The sequence below is a fragment of the Rhinichthys klamathensis genome, unplaced genomic scaffold (genome assembly GCF_029890125.1).
Source record: "Rhinichthys klamathensis goyatoka isolate OS25496 unplaced genomic scaffold, OSU_Roscu_1.1 h1tg000557l_1, whole genome shotgun sequence".
Classification (NCBI taxonomy): domain Eukaryota; kingdom Metazoa; phylum Chordata; class Actinopteri; order Cypriniformes; family Leuciscidae; genus Rhinichthys; species Rhinichthys klamathensis.
The window spans coordinates 2,111,667-2,134,825 of NW_026607025.1; the positions used below are offsets into that span (position 1 = coordinate 2,111,667).

Here is a 23,159-nt window from a genome sequence, read left to right on the forward strand (position 1 = left end):
ACTGAAGCAACATTTTTAAAGTGATAGTTTCCCCCTAAAATTCTGTCATCTTTTACTCATCCTCCTGTTGTTCCAAACCTGTATGAGTTTCTTTCTTCTGTTGAACACAAAAGAAGATATTTTAATGAATGTTGGTAACCAGACGATAATCAAACAAGTGATTGACTTCCATACTATATATTCAGCGCTTGACATTAACTTTTTTGCTCACTAGCCAATGTGGCTAGTGGTTTTCAAAAGTTACTAGCCACACAGCATTTTTACTAGCCACTTTTTTGTTGTTGTGAAATTACCTGATTAAAGTTGACTATGGCGTGCTAAAATTAACTAGAACTAGATTTACAACCCTTTTAAATGTAAAACCACTGTACACACGCAAATCAAGACTACATAAATGTATAACAATACAGGTCATTATCATTAGCTCTGATAAGGTTGTGTCAACTTGTGTGTATATATTATTTTCCTACATGGAAGTCAATGGGTGCCGTCAACCGTTTGGTTATCGTCTGGTTACCAACATTCATTAAAATATCTTATTTTGTGTTCAACAGAAGAAAGAAAACTCATACCGATTTGGAACAACTGGAGGGCGAGTAAGTAATGTCAACATTTTTATTTTTGGATGAACTATCCCTTTAACAAAGCTTTAAAATCGCATACAATACCTGTCAGTCACATATGTCATCTATGTTTGTATAGTTAAATTCAAACAGCGTTATTTTAAAATATTACTATTTTGCTTTACTTTGGCGTAATTAATATCGGATAACACATATTTGTGTGCATCTAGTGTCTTTCAGAGTAAACATTGATTACAAAGAAAAACATCTAGTCCAATACTACAGGTGTGTTAAAGCAGAGTACATCTCTGTTCCTATGGATTTGGCGGGTCGTATTCAAATCCAGATGACGCATACTGTCACGTAGACCAATGGGAGGAGAGGGGGGCGTTCCCAACTATTTGTTCCAAACACGAATCCGGAGTGCGAGGCTCTTTTTCGCAGGTATGTAGCAGCTGGGCAAAAGAAAACAAATTTATGTTGTCCTCTTTTTATCGAATATGTGTTTCTGTCGGTGTTTGAGTGCTTTCTGCAAGGGGCTGGTCGTTCAAGAGATTTTAATGTATTAATCGGGGCTGTTTGTTCGATCATGGCACATTAAGGGGAGAAAAGGGGGCAAAGCTTTGGCCAACTGAAGCCCCAAAGAAACGTGTATCTCTGTTATTACACACAAACCCATGCGTTTGTGTCCGATGCTTTAACGAGGGCTTTTAGCACTTGTTTTTGATCTGAAAGCAGATCTGTAGCTCAGTCTGGTGTTCAGAGGGGGAGGGAAGAGGTGCTCAAACACGGTTAGACATTTTCCCCTTCAGTCTCCCAGTAAACAAAGAATATTAGATCAACTGGCGTGTTTGTGTTGTAATGTATGATCGGATCTCTCATTTCAGATCTTCGCATGATCGCATAGAGAGTCCATGTTTATGCGATCAGATTTTTAGTTCCCATTTTGACTTTGGGTCTGATTACTAAAGGACAACATGTCATGAAATAGGCGTGTGTGTTGGTGGTGTCATATTCGTATGTGCTCTTTCAATCCTGAAATCATGAGATCGTAAAATATGTCCCTATTAAACGTTTGATGATGTTTATATACGGATCTTTTGTTCGGTGTCGTGTTAAAGTGCTCGCGAACATGCTGAATATTTCAGCGCTTTGCATCAAAATCAGTCCGAACTTGTTTATACTGTCAGTTTGAGCTGTTTTGCTTCGGGTTGTATTGGGTTTTGTCCGTATTTAGGCGAAACGCTGTGCACGCATAGACGCGCGCGCATCAGCTCTGACTGACTGCGGACGGACGGGGCGAGGAATCCCGGGCACTAGCTTAAGCCCCGCCTCTCGTGGGCGGAGCATGGCAATATGAGCCCCGCGTCATATATAACTCCCTCTCAGAGCTCCCGACTAATCGGAATCGAGGATTTCTCTGCCTAAACGCCTCTCTTGGGTTACGTCATGCTTTACGCGTTCTAAGAGCGCCTGGCCAATCGGAGGCAAGGAATTCTGTAAGAGGCGTTTATTTAATGAAATCCCTCATTCTGATTGGAACACTGTTCTGAGGGGGCGTACAAATGACGTAACCTCAGATAGGAAGTTCAGGAAGTTGCTGAAAGCGTTCAGATGTAGTAATTCCGCGATTTTATTAATATCACAAAGAGTAACCGCGCGTTATAATAAAGTTAAGCTCAGACGTAGCTAAGATTGCTACACCAGTTTAGGAGAGAATGATGTGGTGCTCAAAGCAGTTGCCGTTTTTAGAGTTGTGTGTGTGTGTGTTTTACGTGTGTGAAACAGTGGCGGGTTTGGGCTCAACCCCCCGAACAATGTTAATTTCTTGTTTGAGTGACAGTTGAGTACGTTCAATAAAAATACAACCCAATGGCGTCTCCTGAGCAATGAGCCAATCAGAGACTGAGTGGGCGGAGCCTGGGTGCAAAGCCCAAGTTAGCCCCTCCCTTCCCTACCGCTTGTTTTCAACAGGATTTTATGCGTTAGTTGATTTTAAACTCAGTTTTAATGTGTTTTATCGGTATTTTCACACAGTGTTTTAGTATTTCGTTGATATTTTAACAGCTGTGTTGTACTGCAAGCGCAGCTAACAGAAGCAGGTGAGTCTCAGAGCTATAAAGTACCAGTTTTATTCAGTATTTCTGAACTTTTTCCCCCCCTCAATAAGCTTATTTCTGTCAGACTGAAACTTCCGACCTTTAGTTTTCATAGTCGCTTTGATAAAAGAGAAATTCTTGCCTAAACTTTGTCACTTTTAGTCGCGAGTTAGCAAGTTAGCATTATTGGTATGCATGTGCAGGAGAGGCACGCACACACACCAACCAAATGTATATACACACTCCATACACACATATATATTTCTATATGCACATACTGTTCTTATACACACCATATACATTTATATATATATATATACAAACATGTATGCACAGACCATGCACATGTATACACACCGCACGCACATTTAAATATACAGACACTATTGCTCATGTATATTTACATTTTATATACTCACCATATACATTTTGTGGACATTACTCATATTTATTTAGACTAGTTGATCTCCTGTTGCTAATGGTTTGGACTACAGCCAAATCATGTTTTTTTTGTAAGTTGGTTTCTTTGTGTTGTCTATTTCAGGTCTTAGTGCCCTCTGAGTATGAGTACAGCATGAGGAGGTGTTTAGAGGATCAGGAGCCAGTGTTCATCCCACAACAGCGGCGGCTTCCCGGCAGCGCCGAGGGCTTCCAGCACAGGGTTCTTGCCCCAGCGCCTGCCGTATTCGAGGCTGTGGCTGACAGCATGCAGCCTACTCCAGGAATACAGTACCCGGTTCCCCAGACATACCAGGTATGGACACTCGCCATCATGATGCATTATAGAGCTTATGTAGCCCCACGTATTTTTTGGCGCTGCGCTTTTTGTGTTCTGTCTTCAGGTTTGTATTTCCACAAAGATAAGATCTTACGGATTTATGAATGAACCACTCATTTTAAAATCATCCCGGTCTAACTGACATTTGTTATGACATCCACTTTACAATGCTCATGATAACTTTCCTGAACTCTACAATAAGTCAATCCACTTCACCAGTTAATTACTCTTCAACAGCGATGCCTTAGAAATGTACAGAGCTACCGCAAAAAAGGTTGTTTTTTTCTGGCGCTTAAGGTCTATAGCCAGGGCTGTCGCTAGTGGGGTGAAAGGTGGTGACAATTATAGGGGCCCCCGCTGCCCAGGGGGCCCCACAAAATCCAGCAGTTATACTATTTAGGCCCCTGTAGTATGAATAATTCTAATATTTATATTAGTTGTATGCCTGAGATTTAAATGAAAACCACAAAAACGTGCAATTTGGGTAAATATTTTTCCAAATATCTGCTTCTCTTACCTCCATAAAAATGCTTTAGTCCGACCTAAAGTATTTATTAATTATTCAGTCAGAGTCAGTGACAAACATCAGATGGACCCAATAAATTTGTAAGTCCCACCCCAGCTCGTGAACAGAACCAATCAGAGTTGAGGCGGCAGCCTGAAGATAACGATGAACTTGGTGGAAGAGCAGGAGACTAACTGACTGAAAAATGTTGGGGAAAAGAAAACAAATCAGGGAACCAGAAATGCCAGGAAAAGACGGAGAGGGAGGCAAGGAGAGTGGTTGTATCCCATTCGATCAAGACGTTCTTAAAGACCGGTTATGTATTGTTATTTCGCTGGGAATTAGAAAACTTCCGTCTACAGTCTGCCGTGTACAGTCATTTTTTATTATCGGTGCGCGCCACAATCGACCGAATGATTACGTGGTCTAAATTCCTGTCTTTTTACAGTATTGTAACTAGAGTTTTAAAGAAATTACACGAGTCACGACGCATTGCATTATGCATCTGACCTGCCGGCTGATGATATTTAAAACATCGAGAAAACACGAATACAACACACTGCACTTGGATGAATAAATGTATTCGCTTTATTTAATAATATTGCCAGTTCCATATTATCTTTATTAAAAAATGAATGCTTTTATTTTTTGAATTAGACTGCATTCTTGTCAATTTTTTAAATGTTTACTTTTTGATTTATGAATTATAACAGACTGATGGGGAAAAAAATTTATTACTTTTTAAAAATTGGTTTTATTATTATTTAACAATTTCTTGCTTTTTTTATTAGTTGTAATTTTTATATAAACATTTAACTTTTAAAATAAAGGTTTTACAACAACATCACCATCTTCTGTTATATGTGGGCCTCCATGTTCATCTATTGTACAGTATATGATATTGGTGGAGGGTGGTGGGGGCCCACATCAATATTTTTTCAGGGGGCCCCGAATCCTCTAGCTTCGGCCCTGTCTATAGCTCCTAGAAATGTGTTCCCACTTAATCCAGTTTATCCAGAGTGACTCCAGAATCTAGAGTGTGACTAAACAGACCAAAATGATATTTGTTTTAACGGTTACACTTTATTTTAAGGTGTCATTGTTACAGTGTAATTATATATTTAGGTACTGAGTAATATTAAGCAACTACATGTACTTACTGTAGGGTTAGGGTGGGATTAGGATTTGGTTAAGGGTTAGTTGCATGTAATTATGCATAATTTACTGTTATTACTATGGTAAGTACATGTAACAAGGACACTGTAAATTAAAGTGTTACCGTTTTAACTTGCTGTTATTTAATTTTTATGTATCATTGAGATACTATTATAGTTTTTATGTTTATTTTTGTTTTCTGTTTTTATCTGAATTTTAGTTTAGTAAAATTTTAATAATATCATTTGTTATATCATTCTTCAATAATATGTCTGTATAGTTTTTTATAAGTTTCTAATTCATATTTAAATTTTGTATAGTTAAACTAAATAAAAAATGAGAAATGTTGCCTTGAACTAGCTGAAATTAAATAAGTTTGTGTTTTATATTTTAAGTAAGTAACAAAAATGATTTGGGAATTACTAAAATTATGCAGAAAAACATAATCGTGTTTCATAGTGTAAAACTATAGACAGAAAATATGAGCCTTCAGCTGGAATAATATATATATAGTCAATAGTCAACATTTGAAGTGGATCAAAAAAGTTCATCAAAGTTGTCCTAAGACAATAACAATAATTGTTCAAAATTCATGTATAACCTTGATGAAAGGTTTTGATCCACTTCAAATGTTGACTACTACTGTATATATGTACACACAGTTTCATTGTCTTGCTCCACATTGCTGTATATTAGGCATCACATATAATCTGAAACATTTCACCTTCAGTGAGGTCAAAATAAATATTCTTGCCTAGTTAGGAGGATTTGTTATGAGTATGAAACATCTTCATTATTAATAAGATCTCTGCACCATTTCTGTTTTCAGGTGTCCACAGTGGCCCAAAGCTCAAGTGGTCATGGTCACACTCCCAGTCCGGCGGTCCACAGCGTGGCTCACCATCATGGTCCAGCAGTGGTCCAGGCCCACGGTCCTGCGCCGGTGCAGGTTCACGCCCACCCGCCCACACCATCTGCATCCGCACAGGGCCAGCAGCAGTTCCAGAGACTCAAGGTGGGACGGGACACTGTGTTTGGCTCGTTTTGCAGTGGCAGCTGTGTGCGCGAGATAAACATTGATTGGTGTTCTCACTATTGCAGGTGGAGGATGCCCTGTCTTACCTGGACCAGGTGAAGCTCCAGTTTGGCAATCAGCCACAGGTCTACAATGATTTCTTGGATATTATGAAAGAGTTTAAATCTCAGAGGTGAGTTTATTCACATGTAGGATTGTCATGATACAATTGTATTAGTTGATGTTATTGAACGAGTAAAATATCACTATTCACGTTACCACAGCAAGAACTGTATGCTATTTTACCTAACAAATTGAACCTTTATTTTTAACAAATAACAACAAAATAAATAAGAAATTACACTTACAAATTTGGGGTCGTTAGATTTTTTTTAATGTTTTTAAAAGAAGTATCTTATGCTCACTAAGGCAGCACTTATTTGATCAAAAATACAGTAATAACATTACTGTATTACAATTAAAATAACTTTTCTGTATAAATCTTGTTTAAATGTAATTTATTCCTGTGATCAAAGCTGGATTTTCAGCATCATTACTCCAGTCTTCAGTGTCACATGATCCTTCAGAAATCATTATAATATGATGATTTGCTGCTCAAGAAACATTTTTTATTATTATCAATGTTGAAAACAGTTGTGGTGCTTAATATTTTTGTGGAGAATGTGATGTTTCTTTTTAACCAAGATTCTCTGATTAATAGAAAGTTTAAAAGAACATTTATTTGAAACACATAAATATCTTTACTTTCTCTTTTGATCAATTTAATACATCCTTGCTGATGAAAAGTGTTATTTTTTCCAAAAAAAACTTACTGACCCCAAAAGGCCATGTGGGCGGAGAAACATAATATAAACCATTCTTGTCCTCTTCTCACATTCAAGTCCTTCCCTACATTAGTTCCCACAATGTTCTGTTTCACTGAGAAATGTTTATCATAATTAATAATTACAAATGCTTTTTCTCTCTCTTATTCTGCAGCATTGACACCCCGGGCGTAATCAGCAGGGTGTCACAGCTCTTTAAGGGTCACCCTGATCTCATTATGGGGTTTAACACATTTCTTCCACCGGGATACAAGATCGAAGTTACAAGATACAAGGACAATGACCTGGTTAATGTGACTGTGCCCGGTGAGAACCCACACATCATACCTCACGGCATCTCCGTGCAGCCGCAGCAGCACCAGATCCAGATCCAGATCCACACAAACCCTCCCAGCCTGGCATCCACGCCTCCCGCCCAACCCACGCCGAAAAGCAAGGTATTCACGAGTTGAAAATATAGATTTTTTTTTTTTTTTTTATCGATACTTAAATCTCAAGAATCAATCTAATAGTCTGTGCTGTTTTCAGATGATGCTTAAAGAAATTTCACTAAACATGATTTATAGTGTGCCTACCATCCAATAATTGCAATAAGCTTTGTTACTATTGATATGAAACAAAGTCTCAGCTAGGCATGGGCGATCTTCCCAAAATTTCATATCACGATCTTGTAACAGAAAATCACGATCCACAATCTAAATCACGATCATCTTCCCAATTTTGAGATGTACTATCGAGAATATCCAGACTGGAACAAGCCTATTTGCACAATTTAAAACACAGTATTGCATCAAAATAGTCATTAAACCCTGAGTTAAACTTTAAAACACTGCATAGTCTTCACTGTATGTTTTAAATATACATTGATTCTTACTAAAACTACTAAAGTTCTTCAGTCAAGAGCAGTGAGTGATTCTGTGTTTGTCTTTTGTTTAACATTAAAAACACACACAGCACAGGTTTTGTTAAAACTTATGGACATGTACATCACACCTGCATGCAAATCCTTCCAAGCTAACACACGACGTAACACTTTTGTAATTTATTGATATTTTTATGTAATTTTGGTATTTGACAACGATGATGTTGGATACTTCGGAATTTTAACCACAAAAAAAACACGTTCTGTGTGAACCGGTCCCAACAAGATAACCTTTGCGGTGCTCTGTCTAACTCTGCATAGCATGAACCGCACGGATGACGTGTGATGTCTGCGCGAGCAGGTGCGTGGAGGTATGATAATACATATGTTGACAGGCAGGTAGGACATGGTATCCGAATGCAATGATTAGACGAACATTTTATGGTCCTACGCCTTCCACAGATTATATAAATATATACATATAAATATATTTAAACCACTTAACTTAGTGATTGCTATTAGGATGTGAAGAGACTTTCAACCAGCATAGCAAAAAATGTTTCTGTAACAAATCACCTACCCTGCCTTTAATGGGGTAACGCAAAAAATATTTAGTAGTGTGTAAGTTATAACTTAGTGCCCATTTACTTCAAACCTAGGCTAAGTTGTAACTTCCTCACAGCTGGCGCAACAGGCCCATGATAACTTAGAACAAAAGTTCTAGTAACGTTACTGGACGAACATTTGTCTATAACTTTGAGAGAACCTTTCCAGAACGGTAGGCTAAGTTATTATAACGCTCCCTGTTCCTGAATAAATTCGTTACCGTATTATTAATCTTTGTTTACATCGGACAATAAAAATACAACTGTTCGTTGTTTGTTCATGTTAGCTCAGATCCGTTAAATAATATTAACAGACACAACTTTTGATTTTAATAACTAGGAAATATTGAAAATAACAAGAGTAATGACTGACATATAGCCTGACAACATCTCATCTGACAGCAGATACTGAATCAGGACAACGTGAGATGCCGGGATGTCAGTGGAATTAAAAAAACAAACAAAAAAAACCAGCAAGTTCTAGAGTTTTTTTTTTTTTTTTTTAAGTTGAACTTATTTTAACTTGAGACCTGCATTTTAGAACGCTGTGTCATGCATGAGACACTGCAAAAGATGCACTGGTCAACACATCCACCGTGTTCACATAGAAAAACAATGGAAAAGTAGCGCACTGGAATGGAAAAATGTGCTCTGTCTGACAGAAGAGTCAACAGCTTTCACACACGTCTTTCAAAATAAAAGTCTTGCATCAGAAAAACATGTAGAAGGTTATTCCAAGGTTAGTGTTATTTAGTCCTGATCAGGATCAATGTTTTTTTTTTTTTTTCATTTCTCTCTGTACAGCCGCTGCAATCTCCAGCTCCGGCTCCTAGCAGTGTTCCCAATCCGTCCATCCATCCGTACGCTTCCCCGCGTTCACCCCCGCTGCAGCCCCACACACCCATCACCCCCACGCCCACCGCACCTCCACTGCAGAACCAGCCCGTGGAGTTCAACCACGCCATTAACTACGTCAACAAGATTAAGAATCGCTTCCAGGGCCAGCCCAACATCTACAAATCCTTCCTCGAGATCCTGCACAAATACCAGGTCAAGCCAGACAAACAATAAAAACTCTTCCCAATTCAATTATAATTCACAATCAATTTACAAATATCTGGTATACTTGTTTTGTTAATCAGAAGGAGCAGCGTAATGCTAAAGAAGCGGGTGGGAGCTACACCCCGGTCCTGACCGAGCAGGAAGTTTACGCTGAGGTGGCCCAACTCTTCAAAAACCAGGAAGATTTGCTCTCAGAGTTCGGGCAGTTCCTGCCAGATGCCAACAGCTCTGTGGTGAGTTTGATTGTGTCTGACTCCGCCCACTAGATTGATACATTGCTCCCGTTTTAGAATCTCTGAATCAAATTCAAATGTTTTGAACATTCTATAACTGACAGATGTGACTTACTGATCGATTTAATTGAAACGAAGTAATGTTTTAAAGGGGCTATATGTATAATTCAGAAACCCTTGTTATTAGCAAAACCAGAGGCCGTTAAATGAACTGAAGGCAGCAACTTATTGCTCTTGCACACGTAATGTACAAGAGACTGAACGTGATTCAAGGCCCTGATATTCTCACGGCAAAATTTGTTTTCATTCTTCGATTAGGGGTAAAAGAAATTGGAAATACCTTAATTTGCAGCGATATATTGTTAATGAACATCCAGGCACTGTCCACACTGCTGAGAGCGTCGTTCAGATGAATATGTAAATATGTGCTGCGTGCTTTCCACCCATTAGCAAAAATGACAGCGGTGAGAAAGCAGTAGTTAACCCTTTCACACGTAAGTTTAAAATATTCTAACTGACCCCCCAGCGTGAGTTTTTCAAGGCGACCGTTATTTAGAACTTGTCACTTTAATGTTTCCATGGTGACGCGTCATTTCTTGTCACGTGACACAGCGCAATCACAACACAGAGCTGAATGAGTGATGATCTGCTTTTATGTCTTTTTTCCTTTCCTATTCAAAATATTCACAAATGTATTAGCTACAGCATGAAACACTGATATTCCGATTGTCAAATATGTGCAAGTGGATGTGTTTAGTTGTTTAAACACCTTTATAACGATCGCGTTAGTTGAGCTGAATGCGCGATGGGCGGCGCCATGTTAGTTTGTTTCACAGTTCAGAGAATCGGATCTGTTGTTTCTCACGAAATACATGAAAGTAAGTGGCCGGTGAACTGGGAGAAGAATAGGGTCAAATGTAAAGCTACTTACACAATGTGTATCTGATATGAATAAAACGTTTCGTCTTATTATAATGGAAATGATTATTGTTGCCGTTTCCATAGACATCAGTGTCTATTTTACTAATTCAAAATCACTGTTTTGCTAGTACTTATGTGTATTTAAATGTCTGAAACCTAAAATAAACATTATGTGGTTTAAAATACTCAATAGTTGTGATATATGACAGCACTGAGTGCGTCCGTCTCTGGCTCAGCGCCAGCCAAAGCGTGAAAGCAAGTTTGAATTTAGCAGTTGATCATGTGATGCACTGACCGTTCTAATCACACCGGTGTGATCGTACGCTCCAGGGACCAGCCAAGACTGATCACACCGGTGTGATCGTACGCGTCAAAGGGTTAAGGAAGCATCTGATCGTAGCGATGTGGAAATGTTTGCACAAGCTCTGCAATTCACTGGCGTCATGTCGACAGATGAGGTATTAAATAAAATTACACTTAGTTTCCTAAAGTATATTTGAGACTATGTATAGAGTCTATAGATCTGGCTATGTGAGACTATAGTTTGAATTAATCCCATTTCTTTGCATGACACTGACATTACAGTACAGTATAGCTCTTTCACCATTCATTATGTGTCAGTCATTGAACGGGAGAGAGGCTTTTAGGAGCGCACGTAAACGTCACATATTTTTTATTTTCCTGGTAAAAACGTTTGATGTGAAAAGAGTCCTTCACATAAAAATCAGTCCACAGGCTTTCAAAGACAACCTATGAAGTTGGGGATGGGCTTGTTTATTGATAAATTCTTACATGTAGCCCCTTTAATGGTCATTCACACTTTTGCTGGTATTTTATTATCATTGAGATACTATTATAGTTTTACTAATATTTTATTTAAAATTAGTTTTTATTTTTGTTTTAATTTTAGTATTTTTTGTGTAATTTTTATTATTTATTTTTTAAATATGTCTATAGTTTTTATTCATATTTATTTTTCCGTTTTAGTTATTTTAGTGCAAATGAAACTAAATTAAAATGGGAAATGTTTTTTTTCTTTTTTGGCAAATGTTTACCTGGCTAAAATGAAATGTTTAATTTTAAAAAAAATTATTTCAGTTAACGAAAAATAGATTTTTATTTTTTTATGGTTTTAGTTGAACTATAATAGCTCTGCTTTGAACTTCAGCTGCTGGGGAAGACTGCAGCGGAGAAGGCCGAAGCTATGCGTAATGATCCCGGTGGAACGGTCAAGAAACCGCAGCTCAATAACAAGCAGCGGCCCAATCAGAACGGCTGCCAGAAATACAAACATCCGACTGCAGCCGTCACCCCACCTGTGAAGGTACCACTCCTTGGAAATACATTTCATTTATACTGAATGATTTTCATCGTTTTTAGGATGTCACCCTTTTTGCTTACTGATATAACTTAACTGTTATAACTTTCTTGATTTCTCAATTTATTCCCCCATTTAAAAAAAAAATTTTTTTAGAAAAAGCTCAAGTTAATGAATATGAAAGATTCATTGGTGACTGAGGCTGGCAAACACAGCGGAGGAACAGAATCTCTTTTCTTTGACAAAGTGAGTTGCTCTGGTTTAATGTAGTGATGTTGATTTAATAAGCAGGTCGTTTTATCTCAAAAGTTAACATTTCCAATAGTGACTGACATTATTTATCTGTTCTTAGGTGCGGAAAGCTTTGCGAAGTGCTGAAGCCTATGACAACTTCCTCCGGTGCCTAATCATTTTTAATGAGGAAATAATTTCTCGTGCTGAGCTGGTTCAGCTTGTGGTTCCATTCCTGGGGTAAGTTCGGTTTAAAGTGTATGTGTTATTTTATTTATTTATACATTATGGCCCTCTAGTGTTTTTCCCTCAGGTCTCGCCATCTCTGAAAACAAACATTATTTTTATTTTTATTTTATTTTTAACAAAGCTTCCCCCAGCAGTTATTTTGCAGTATAGAGTTTGTGTGATTCTTGGCAATAATTAGCCTTTTTTTTTTTTTTTTAGCAAATTTCCTGAGCTGTTCACTTGGTTTAAGAACTTCCTTGGATATAAGGAGATGTCTCACTTGGAGCCGTACCCGAAAGAAAGAGCCACTGAAGGAATCGCCATGGAAATTGACTACGCTTCATGTAAGCGTCTCGGCTCTAGTTACCGAGCTTTACCCAAGAGCTACCAGCTGCCCAAATGTACCGGGAGAACATCACTCTGTAGAGAGGTACGAGAGCCAAAACCCATCATCTTCCAAGAGTCACTTCCAAGTCATCAGATGCCATTTTTATTATTTCCCACTGAATATTGTTTGACTCAGAAATGCATCATATTATGCAAGTTTTTCTGAAGAAACTCTTTATTTACGCTGGTTCTTTGTGGATGCATCAGGTGCTGAATAACACCTGGGTTTCCTTCCCCTCCTGGTCCGAGGACTCTACCTTTGTGAGCTCCAAGAAGACTCAGTATGAAGAACACATGTACAGGTGTGAGGACGAGCGATTCGAGGTGAGACTTCCACACACAAGGTTACCGGTTCTGCTTGGTTTAAAAAATATATATATATATATTTTTTTTTCTCTGCGTAATTCTTGCTAATGATGTCGTTGACTCCTCCCTCTAGCTGGATGTCGTCTTGGAAACCAACCTGGCCACCATTCGTGTTCTGGAGGCGGTTCAGAAGAAGCTTTCTCGAATGTCTGCAGAAGAGCAGGCGAAGTTTCGACTGGACAACACTCTGGGCGGCGGCTCTGAGATCATCCACAGGAAAGCCATTCAGAGGATATATGGAGACAAAGCTATGGACATCATCGATGGACTGAAGAAGAATCCGGCAGTGTCTGTTCCCATTGTACTCAAGAGGTTAGAGAGAATAAACGCTATAAATGAGCATCCGTCCAAAGGGCTGCATTACTCCTGTTTCAGAGTGTTGTTTGTGCAGAAAGTAGTTAAGAAATATATTATATTGTATTATCAAAAATGTGTGGTTGGCCAATTTTATTTTATTTTAAATAATTTGTTTTACAAACCTGCCCCAGCACTTATTTAGCAGTAGTGGGTTTGTGTTTTTAAATTGGATATATTATATTTTATTTTATTTCATTTCAAATTAGTGGTTGAGCAGTGTGGGGGTTTTCAAACATGCATTAGTGGTTGACCAACTTTTTCAAAGATTTATTTTTTACCAATATTTGTTTTTCATTTGCTGTCTCCAGTATATCGAGACAGCACATTTTAGCTATTCAAGTTTTTTTTATTGTTATTGCTTGTTACATTTTGTTAATGTTATAATCCAGTTATTTTAACAAATATTACATGTCTGTCTCAGGCTAAAGCTGAAGGAGGAAGAGTGGCGTGAAGCTCAAAGGGGTTTTAACAAGATCTGGAGAGAGCAGAATGAAAAATATTACCTGAAATCTCTGGACCATCAAGGCATTAACTTCAAGCAGAACGACACTAAGGTGCTGCGCTCTAAAACGCTTCTCAACGAGATCGAGAGCATCTTTGATGAGGTGAGATGCTCTTTATCCTCTAGAGGAAGTTAAAAGGGTTTGTTTCTCCCAGAGAGACGAGTTTCCAGCACATGATTGATGGTTGTGTGTTTGTTTAGCGGCAGGAACAGGCTTCGGAAGACAACAACACATCTGTTAGTGGGCCTCAACTGACAGTGACCTACGAGGACCGTCAGATTCTAGAGGACGCGGCTGCGCTCATCATCCACCACGTGAAACGCCAGAGCAGTATCAACAAAGAGGACAAGTATAAGATTAAGCAGATCATCTACTACTTCATCCCCGACATGCTGTTCTCCCAGCGAGGGGTGTTGTCGGACGCCGAGGAAGAGGACGATGAGGAAGACGTGGACCTCGACGAGGGGGCGTCGAAGAAGCACAACGGGCTGGCAGGAGGAGTTAGTGGCAGCCCGACAAAGACCAAACTGCTGTTCAGCACGTCCACGGCTCAGCGTCTTCGCTCCTGCGAGGACGCGTATAATCTGTTCTTTGTGAATAACAACTGGTACATCTTTGTCCGGCTGCACCACACCCTGTGCTCGCGTCTGCTGCGGCTCTACGCGCAGGCCGAACGACAGATCGAAGAGGACCTGAGGGAGCGCGAGTGGGAGAGGGAAGTGCTCGGACTCAAACGAGACAAAAACGAAAACACCGCGATCCAGCTGCGTCTGAAGGAGCCCAGTGAGTAACGAACCGTTTTTACTGCTAGCTTAAACATTTGTTTTCATCGGGATAACTGATTAATCGTGCGTAATTAGACCAGGAACATTTATTAAGAAAGTAAGCTGGGTTTTTATTAGGGCTGGGCGATATGGGCAAAAAAAATCATCACGATAATTTTTTTATATCAGTCGATATCGATAATTATCGCGATAAATGTCAAATCTTTATTTCTTTCAAGTTTAAAGGCAGATTTTTGCTCCTAAGTGAAAGTTGTATAAACCAGAGCGTTAATTGTGGTTTTAAACTACTTTATTGTCAGAACATATCATGACAAACACTTGAACCAAACAGGTGAACATTTCACAAATCTGAGGTAGAACATTCAAACATTTGTCATTTTTCCTTAACAAAATAAATATTTGAATAGAAAAATATTTTTTCAGCACAGTTTGCAGTGCAGGCTGCAATATTTAAATTACATGTTTTGTCTCGAAATGCATATTTGACAGTGAGTTGACTGTCAGTCAGCAGTAAATCGGCATCATAACTCAAGCTAATACTACTGTTAAATGTATGTTCATTAACAAAAACAGTAACATCTGTTTTTTTTTTTTTTAACGACCACATTTTTATTTGGTAAAATGTAATATTCTGACTGTTTGAGTTTTATTAAAATTAACCATTGGTCATCCAGGATCATGCATTTAGATCATGATAACCACAGATAAAACCAGGCATAGCCTATAACTTATAGCACCTCACTATCATGGCAAAATGAGTTTCGTTCCGCTTTTGGCTCATAAACATTATCGAACATTTATCGACCTCTTGATATCGTTTTATCGAGAAAAATTATATCACGATAATTATCGTTATTGGTTTATCACCCAGCCCTAGTTTTTATTTGATGTTGACTTTTAAACTGAGGTGAATGCAGCTGATTGGACTGATTTCAAGTCATTTTTCGATATCTTTCAGTGGACATAGAAGTGGAGGATTATTACTCTGCGTTTCTGGAGATGGTGCGTAATCTGCTGGATGGGAATCTGGAGGCATCTCAATACGAGGACTCTCTCCGAGAGATGTTCACCATTCATGCCTACATCGCCTTCACTTTGGACAAACTCATCCAGAACATAGTCAGACAGGTCCGTCTGCCCAATCCACTGACATAATATAAGAACATTATTGTCATGCCTAGTGTTGTCACGATACTGGAATTTCTAACTTCGATAGGATACCTTGAAAAATATCGATATTCAATACCAGTAGGAAACCTGCCATATATATAGCCATACAGATAATCTTTTGATAATTTGGGTTATTTTGTTGTAATAGCTTACACATAGCACAGGGAGGCTTTATTTGAATCATTGAACTACATTTACCAAAAAAGTAAACGGTCAAACATGGCTTTAAAGGGTTAGTTCAACCAAAAATGAAAATTACCCCATGATTTAGCCAACCTCAAGTCATCCAAGATGTATATGACTATTTTCTTTCAGACGAACACAATCGGAGATTTATTTTAAAAATCCTGGCTCCTCCAAGCTTTAAAATGATAGTGAAAAAATACACCCATCCATCATATATGTAATCCATAAGTCTCCAGGGGGTTAATGAAGGCCTACTGAAGCGAAGCGATCTTATGCGTTTGTATAAGAAAAATATCCATATCTAAAACTTTATTAGCTATAATAACTAGCTTCCGGCAGACGACCGTTTATGATTACCGTTTATGATTATTTATGAAACAAAAAAATTATATATATATATAATAATATATATGTATAATTGTTTCATAAAAGGTTTCTACGGTACAGAATATTTTCATAGTGTAATGTGTCATTAGATCACAGAAAATGGATTTCTTAACGATATTAAATACATGATTTGCCTTTTAGAATATATAAACCTCTGTTTCTCTCTGTCTCTTACTGTAGTTACAGCACATAGTGAGTGAGGAGATCTGTATTCAGGTCACAGAACTGTACCTGAGTGAGAGCAGTCACTCAGCCACAGGTGGATCTCTGCTCACGCAGAGCACCAGGGCACCGGCGGAAACCTCTTACCAGCGCCGAGCCGAGCAGCTCATGTCCGACGAGAACTGCTTTAAGGTAGTAGTAGCTGCAGCAACAGTAAAGCCTGACAGGAAGCATTACAGTGTTAAGAGTCTTTAATCTCTCTTTCTCTCACTCTAGTTAATGTTTATGAAGAACCGAGGGAATGTTCAGCTCAGTGTGGAGCTGCTGGACGCGGAGGAGGAGAACTCAGAGGGGCCAATGGAAATCGAGGTGAGCTTCACGTATTGATTCACAGATCATACTTCGAATTGCAGACGTTTGCATCGATTTCTGCAGGTCTGTCTGTAATGAGTTTGATTATTGTAGTAGTTTAAAATAGAGTAGAAAACTTAAGTAATAATAAAAAATACAGAAACAAATAATAAATAAATAAAAACAGAAAAATTTTAAGTAATTAAAAATAACTAAGGCATTTTTTTATTACTTAAAAAATAAAAATAACTAACTGAAATAAATAATTTTTTCAGCTAGTTGCTCAAGCAATATTTCTCAATTTTATTTAGTTTAGCTTGATGTACTAAAATAACTAAAATTCAATTAAAACTATATAGACATTAAAAAACAATAGCTAAAAAAATACAAAAAATGCACAAGAAAACTTGTAAAACTGTAAAATTTTAAGCTAAAATTGTAATAAAAAAAAAAGAACTATTTATATATATATATATATACATATAGCATGTCGCTACTAAAATAACACTGTTCAGTGCTTGTTGTTAAAAAAAAATGGTTTAATAAAATGTCTTCAAAATGTAATGCATTTTCCCTGTTGTCATGCTCACGTGTGCAGCGCTGGTCGGATTACGTTATGCGGTATCTGTCGGCTGATTTCACATCTCCAGACGTGAGGGATCATCTGTCTCAGAAGCCTGTGTTCCTGCCAAGGTGTGTTTGTGATGCCTGACCTCTGACCCCTGAACTTCTCAACCAATGATTGAATCTCAGCGTCCCGACTGGTTTCATGCAGCAGAGAGTTAATACTCATTCATTATTATTGGTTTGTCCTCACCTTCCTCCTCTGTTTCTGTAGGAACCTGCGGCGGATCCGCAAGTATCAGCGTGACTGTGAGTCTCAGGAGAAGGAGGTGAAGGATGGAGGCAGAAAAGAAAGCTCGGACAGCATGAAGATGGAGTGCATGTTCAAACTCAACTCCTATAAAATGGTGTATGTCTTCAAATCAGAAGATTACATGTACAGACGCACGGCGCTGCAGAGAGCCCACCAGGTAAAGTCGCACACACACACACACACACCAAGAACAACGCGACAAATTACACATGACAGTTTCTCAATCACAGTTTTCGATATTGGCCAACACTGATTCACTCACAACAGGAATGTGTCTAATACAGAGGAAGCATTTTTTGAGAGACTCTTTTAAAAGTATTTAAAATGTAATTGAAAAAAAAATTATTTGTGCATAAACTTTTTAATATTTATGAGATCATATCCTTCTCCAGAATCAGCACATCTATGAACCTGCATATTAGGGGTGGGAATCTTTTACCATCTCACGATTCAATTCGATTCCGATTCTTGAGGCCACGATTCGATGCAAAATCGATTTTCGATTCAAAAAGATTTTCGATTTAAAACGATTCGATTTTTTCCATAATGATTTCTAATCGGGTTTCTGATCATGATCTACTCTCATCTGCTTTGCTATACAGAATGACAAACGGAGACCAGTGTTTCCTCTAGGATTTTTTCCAGCTGTTGTGGCAGGCCCATTTCGCCAGGGGGAGGGGGCGTGGCCCATGAGTGATATTCCCATTGGCCACGCCCCCTTAGCCCAGGTGTTTAAACCTCCCCTAAGCATTATAACATTATAACATGAAAGGCTCGAATAAGAGCGGCAAAGCGATTATGCGCATCCCGTGCGCAGAATGATGCACTTGAAGCAACGCGAAGTCACAGCGCGCAGCGCTCTGGATTGAAAAGTTCAAAGCACAAAGCGAAGAGATTATATCTGTCTATCTATGCTTAATGTATTATATATATGCAACAGTTTATTGAGCATTTTCTTTTAACAGTTTTAAATTTCAGTTACAGTGCGCATGAAGAACAATTCATAGCGCTCTCCAGTGCTGTAATCTAACAGACACCCGGGAGAAAGGATTATGATTTAGAAAACGCTATAACGCGACGTGCTGTGTGAATGCTGAATGGAGAATGACTGAGGAGAGATGAGTTTCTATTAACTTTAACTAACGACTTAAATATTCATTTTTACCTCACATTATGCTATTGAATGACTTTAGAAGTCTTGGAATATAGTGCGAACACTTTATGGTGCTTTATAATGTTTTTTATGCCTTTAGCTTAACAATAACACAATAGTAGCCTATACACATTAATATCGGACCTCACTGAGAAGCTGCAGCCGTGGCGGGATTATTTTAGGTGTGGCGGCCGGCCACGGCAGAATGAATGTAGAAGCATCATATTTAGAAGCATCAGAAGCTTCATAGAAGCATCCATATTTGCTTCCTTTGATTTGCCGCTCACGTTCAAAAACCGACTGCGTGCATGACGTCCGGACGTCCCGTATAGGCTATAGTTACAAAAATGGAGGCGAACAGCCAGCTGATTTTATTTATTTATTAAATCGATTCTTGGACATTTCAGATCGATTCTGAATCGTTGCAAATGAGAATCTAGATTCTTCTGTGAATCGATTTTTTGGCACACCCCTACTGCATATCCACCTTTTATTTAAACAGTGACACTCATAATGCCTTATTTTTTTGCATATTGCATATTGTTTGCAGTTTGGTTGTGTTGCAGTACATATATATATATATATATATATATATATATATATATATATATATATATAAATATATATAAATATATATATAAATATGCAAAAATGATTAGTAAAAAAACATATATATATATATATATATGTGTGTATATATGTATGTTTATTTTTTTATTTAAATTTGAGTTAAAGTTTAGGTAATTTTGTTGTGTGTTTTTGACATTTTTATAAGTTTTTGTTTTTTAAAAATGTCTTAGTTTTTATTAATTTTTATTCAATTTTAGTTTTTTTAGTACATCAAGTTAAACTAAATGAAAATAGAAAATAATACCTTGGCAACTAGCTGAAATTAAAAAAAGTTAAAGGTTTTTTATACTTTTTTTCTTTTTTCTTTTATTTCAATTAACGTTTATTTAATCTCAAGTAATTAATATTTTTTATGGTTTTAGTTTCAGTTATATATATATATATATATATTTGATATATTTTATATTTATAGTATTGTTTGGCTTATTAATAGGATATTAATAGTATTTATATATATTATTATATACGTAATATTGATATTATTCTTATATATAAGAAATATAGTTAAATACATTCTCATATTGCAATTATATGCAATTTAAATGTATCCTTGTTTTTGTTAATCAACTAAATAGATGTCTTTATTTGAAACATTAGAGTTTTTGTCAAGCTATACCCCAGAATTGAAAAATAATTTTCACATTTAAAAATGTCTTGGCTGTGAAAATCATAACCTGGAGTTCAGCACAGTGACTCTCCGTTCTCACACTCTTTCTCTCTCTCTCTCAGTCTCACGAGCGCGTAAGCACGCGTCTGCACCAGCGGTTTCACGCCTGGACTCAGCGCTGGGCGAAGGAGCATGTGACCAGAGACATGGCTGCTGAAACCAGCAAGTGGCTCATGGGAGAAGGGCGGGAGGGACTGCTGCCCTGCACCACCACCTGTGACCCCGAGATCCTTCACTTCCAGCGCGTTAATAAGTACAGGGTCAAGTACGGCAGTGCCCACAAGAACCAGTGACATCAGCGGACAGGGGCGGAGCTCAGCGAAGACGTGACAGCTCAACTGTCATGTGACGCCGACCCACGTGAGATTTTTAACAGTGTTTTTTTGTCCTTTTTTTTATAAGCTGTTCCTGCAGAAACGCAGGTCTCCCAGTGCCAAAAAACATGGGGTTGAAGACCTGTCAGTCAAACCCAGCCCGGACCAATCAGCACAGCTCTTACAGTAAACCAGCCCACTGATCTAATATATATATATATAGGATTTCGCCAGTCGAGTGTGTTCCCTGGTTTTTGATAGTTAAAACTTCACAGGCAGCAGATCCGAGTAACTCTGTGGCGGAAAAGATATAAGACTTTTTAAGAAAACACAACTAAAGCGTTTCGGGCATAAGTGCACTTAACTTTAGAGTAACTTCCAGAGATTTATTCTGCCACATCATTTAGAAGAACAAAGATCTAAGGTGCGAATCTTGCATTGTAATATTAGACTGAACAAATTCAGTTTTTACTTAAAAAAAAAAAAAGGCAAAAAATATAAATGCGACAGCAATAAAAATCTAAGGCCTGCGTGAAGGTATGATATGAATCAGAAAACACACTTATTTCTGCACCGTACACCAGCTTACAGCAAACATGACCTGTGAACCACACACACACACACACACAGTTCAACAGATTTGTAAATACAGTGTAAATATCGCCAGACCTTTTTATGCCAGAAGTGTGTTGTGTTTAGTGCTTTACTGTGGCGTTTGGGGAGAAAGAAGCGAAAACCACATGGAAAACAATGACAAATGCAAGACAGTTTATTGCAGTTTTTACCAAAGGGAGTTGATTATTAAGGTCGGGTTTGTTTTCTTTCTCCTTTTGTGCGTTTCCTTTTCTATTCTATTTTGTCTCTTTTTCCTTTTTCTTTTTTTATTAGTAAAAATGTTAATTTGCTAAGTAGAAATGTATCCAGGTTCTTGTTTTTGAAATGGATGTTTTTATAAGAAAAGAAAAAAAGCATTTTAATTTTTGAAGTTTGAAAATGGATCTCGTTTCTGTACACTTTTATCACTGACCGTTTTTGGATAAACCTTCAGCTGTGTCCTCTGGCAAACACACGCAGACACAACTCTTATGAATGTAAAGGTCTTCTTTATCGTTGTCAGAGATTTCAGTCTCCACTCTGGATAGATTTCTGCTGGACAAATCTAAATATAAATATATATACACATTTTAAAAATGAGTCACAAAGCATGTCTTTTCTGTGGATCATTATAGACCCTTTATTTGCATAATATTTAAATTAATAAAAATTACATTTGTAGCATAAACATCTGGCTTGTTCTTTTTCTTCTAACATGCATCATAGATTTGCTGAAATGTATCATGTTTTGTTGGTAATTGGGATGTAGTTGTCTTCTGTGGCCTCCAGGGGGCGATAAGCCTCTGAGATTTGAGTTTCTCAGAGTTTCTATATGTAAACAAGGTGATTTATTATGTTTATATATATATATACATACACAATTAAGTAGGCTACTTGTAAGTAGATCATATTATATTTTTAAATAGTCATAATCAGACTACAGTTACTTTTTGATTGATTACATATTATTCCCACAATAGCAGTAAATCATAATTGATTGATTAAAAAAAAAAAAAAAAAAGCCTAGTTTTGTGGAATTGCACACACAGATCAGCCAGTAGTCAGGTGGCTATAATTAAATGACCACTGGATTTACAGAAATCTTTTCACTTTCAATAAATGTTTTTTTCACCATTGCAACACTGAATATCGAATCAACTCCTGGCGAACGCAATTATTATTGTAATTTTCACTCAGTGAGTCATTTAACCATGTAATGTTTAACGCACTTCATGTTGTTAGCAAAGAATGGAATATAGTTTCTTTGTGTATTTATTTTTTGTATGGTACAATATTATCCTATTAAATTTTAATGTGATAAACGAGTTATGTCAAAAGTAATCCAAAAGTAGTCTGATTACATTACTTTACATGTGTAATGTAATGGATTACGTTACTAACTACAGTTTTTCGTCATGTAATGTGGAATCAGTATCTGACTACAATTTGTAAATAATCTACCCAGCACTATAGGCCTAATGCAAAATATTTTAGTGAGACGCTGAAATAAACATGAAACACATTTCTATTTTTTGTGTAAAAAAAAAGTGTCATTATACATGATGTGACTGATATTCAGATGCATCCATTCCATGAAAAGTCGAAATTATGACCGTCATAATTATAAGATGAAAAGTAGAATTCATTTAATTTGATTGAACATTTAATTGATTTAAAAAGTCATAATTGACATATTAAGCCGTAATTATGCCATAAGTCAATTCAATAAAAGGCTAAACTGACGTCATTACGACATACTAGATCATATTTGAGATGAAACAGTCGAAATTTAAATAAATAAAAAAATCGAAATTATAACCTTTGGCTTTTTATCTAATTATGATGTATCA

General features: G+C 37.4%; 1 protein-coding gene across 2 annotated transcripts; it reads left to right on the forward strand.

Annotated features, from left to right (window-relative positions):
- Window positions 1-943: 943 nt before the first annotated feature.
- On the forward strand, window positions 944-21,997 carry sin3aa (SIN3 transcription regulator family member Aa). 2 transcript variants are annotated; one of them, XM_056239275.1, is made up of 21 exons: window positions 944-1,007; window positions 3,207-3,416; window positions 5,930-6,115; window positions 6,202-6,308; window positions 7,115-7,397; window positions 9,232-9,477; window positions 9,570-9,722; window positions 11,812-11,967; window positions 12,118-12,207; window positions 12,314-12,432; window positions 12,640-12,850; window positions 13,015-13,131; window positions 13,247-13,485; window positions 13,952-14,135; window positions 14,234-14,816; window positions 15,777-15,946; window positions 16,742-16,915; window positions 17,000-17,092; window positions 17,673-17,767; window positions 17,913-18,108; window positions 20,464-21,997. In XM_056239275.1, exons 2-21 carry the CDS (start codon window positions 3,237-3,239, stop codon window positions 20,692-20,694), a joined length of 3,813 nt encoding a protein of 1,270 aa, XP_056095250.1. In that variant the 5' UTR covers window positions 944-1,007; window positions 3,207-3,236; the 3' UTR covers window positions 20,695-21,997. The 2 variants fall into 2 exon arrangements, with proteins under 2 accessions (XP_056095250.1, XP_056095249.1); XM_056239274.1 differs by lacking the exon at window positions 944-1,007 and adding an exon at window positions 2,515-2,665.
- Window positions 21,998-23,159: the final 1,162 nt, after the last annotated feature.

Excerpts from the sequence above, each read along its gene's own strand:
- sin3aa (XM_056239275.1), top strand. The coding sequence starts at position 3,237 with ATGAGGAGGTGTTTAGAGGATCAGGAGCCAGTGTTCATCCCACAACAG. Across the intron at positions 6,309-7,114 it reads AAAGAGTTTAAATCTCAGAG|CATTGACACCCCGGGCGTAA; the intron begins GTGAGTTTATTC and ends CTTATTCTGCAG. Across the intron at positions 9,723-11,811 it reads CAGATGCCAACAGCTCTGTG|CTGCTGGGGAAGACTGCAGC; the intron begins GTGAGTTTGATT and ends TTTGAACTTCAG.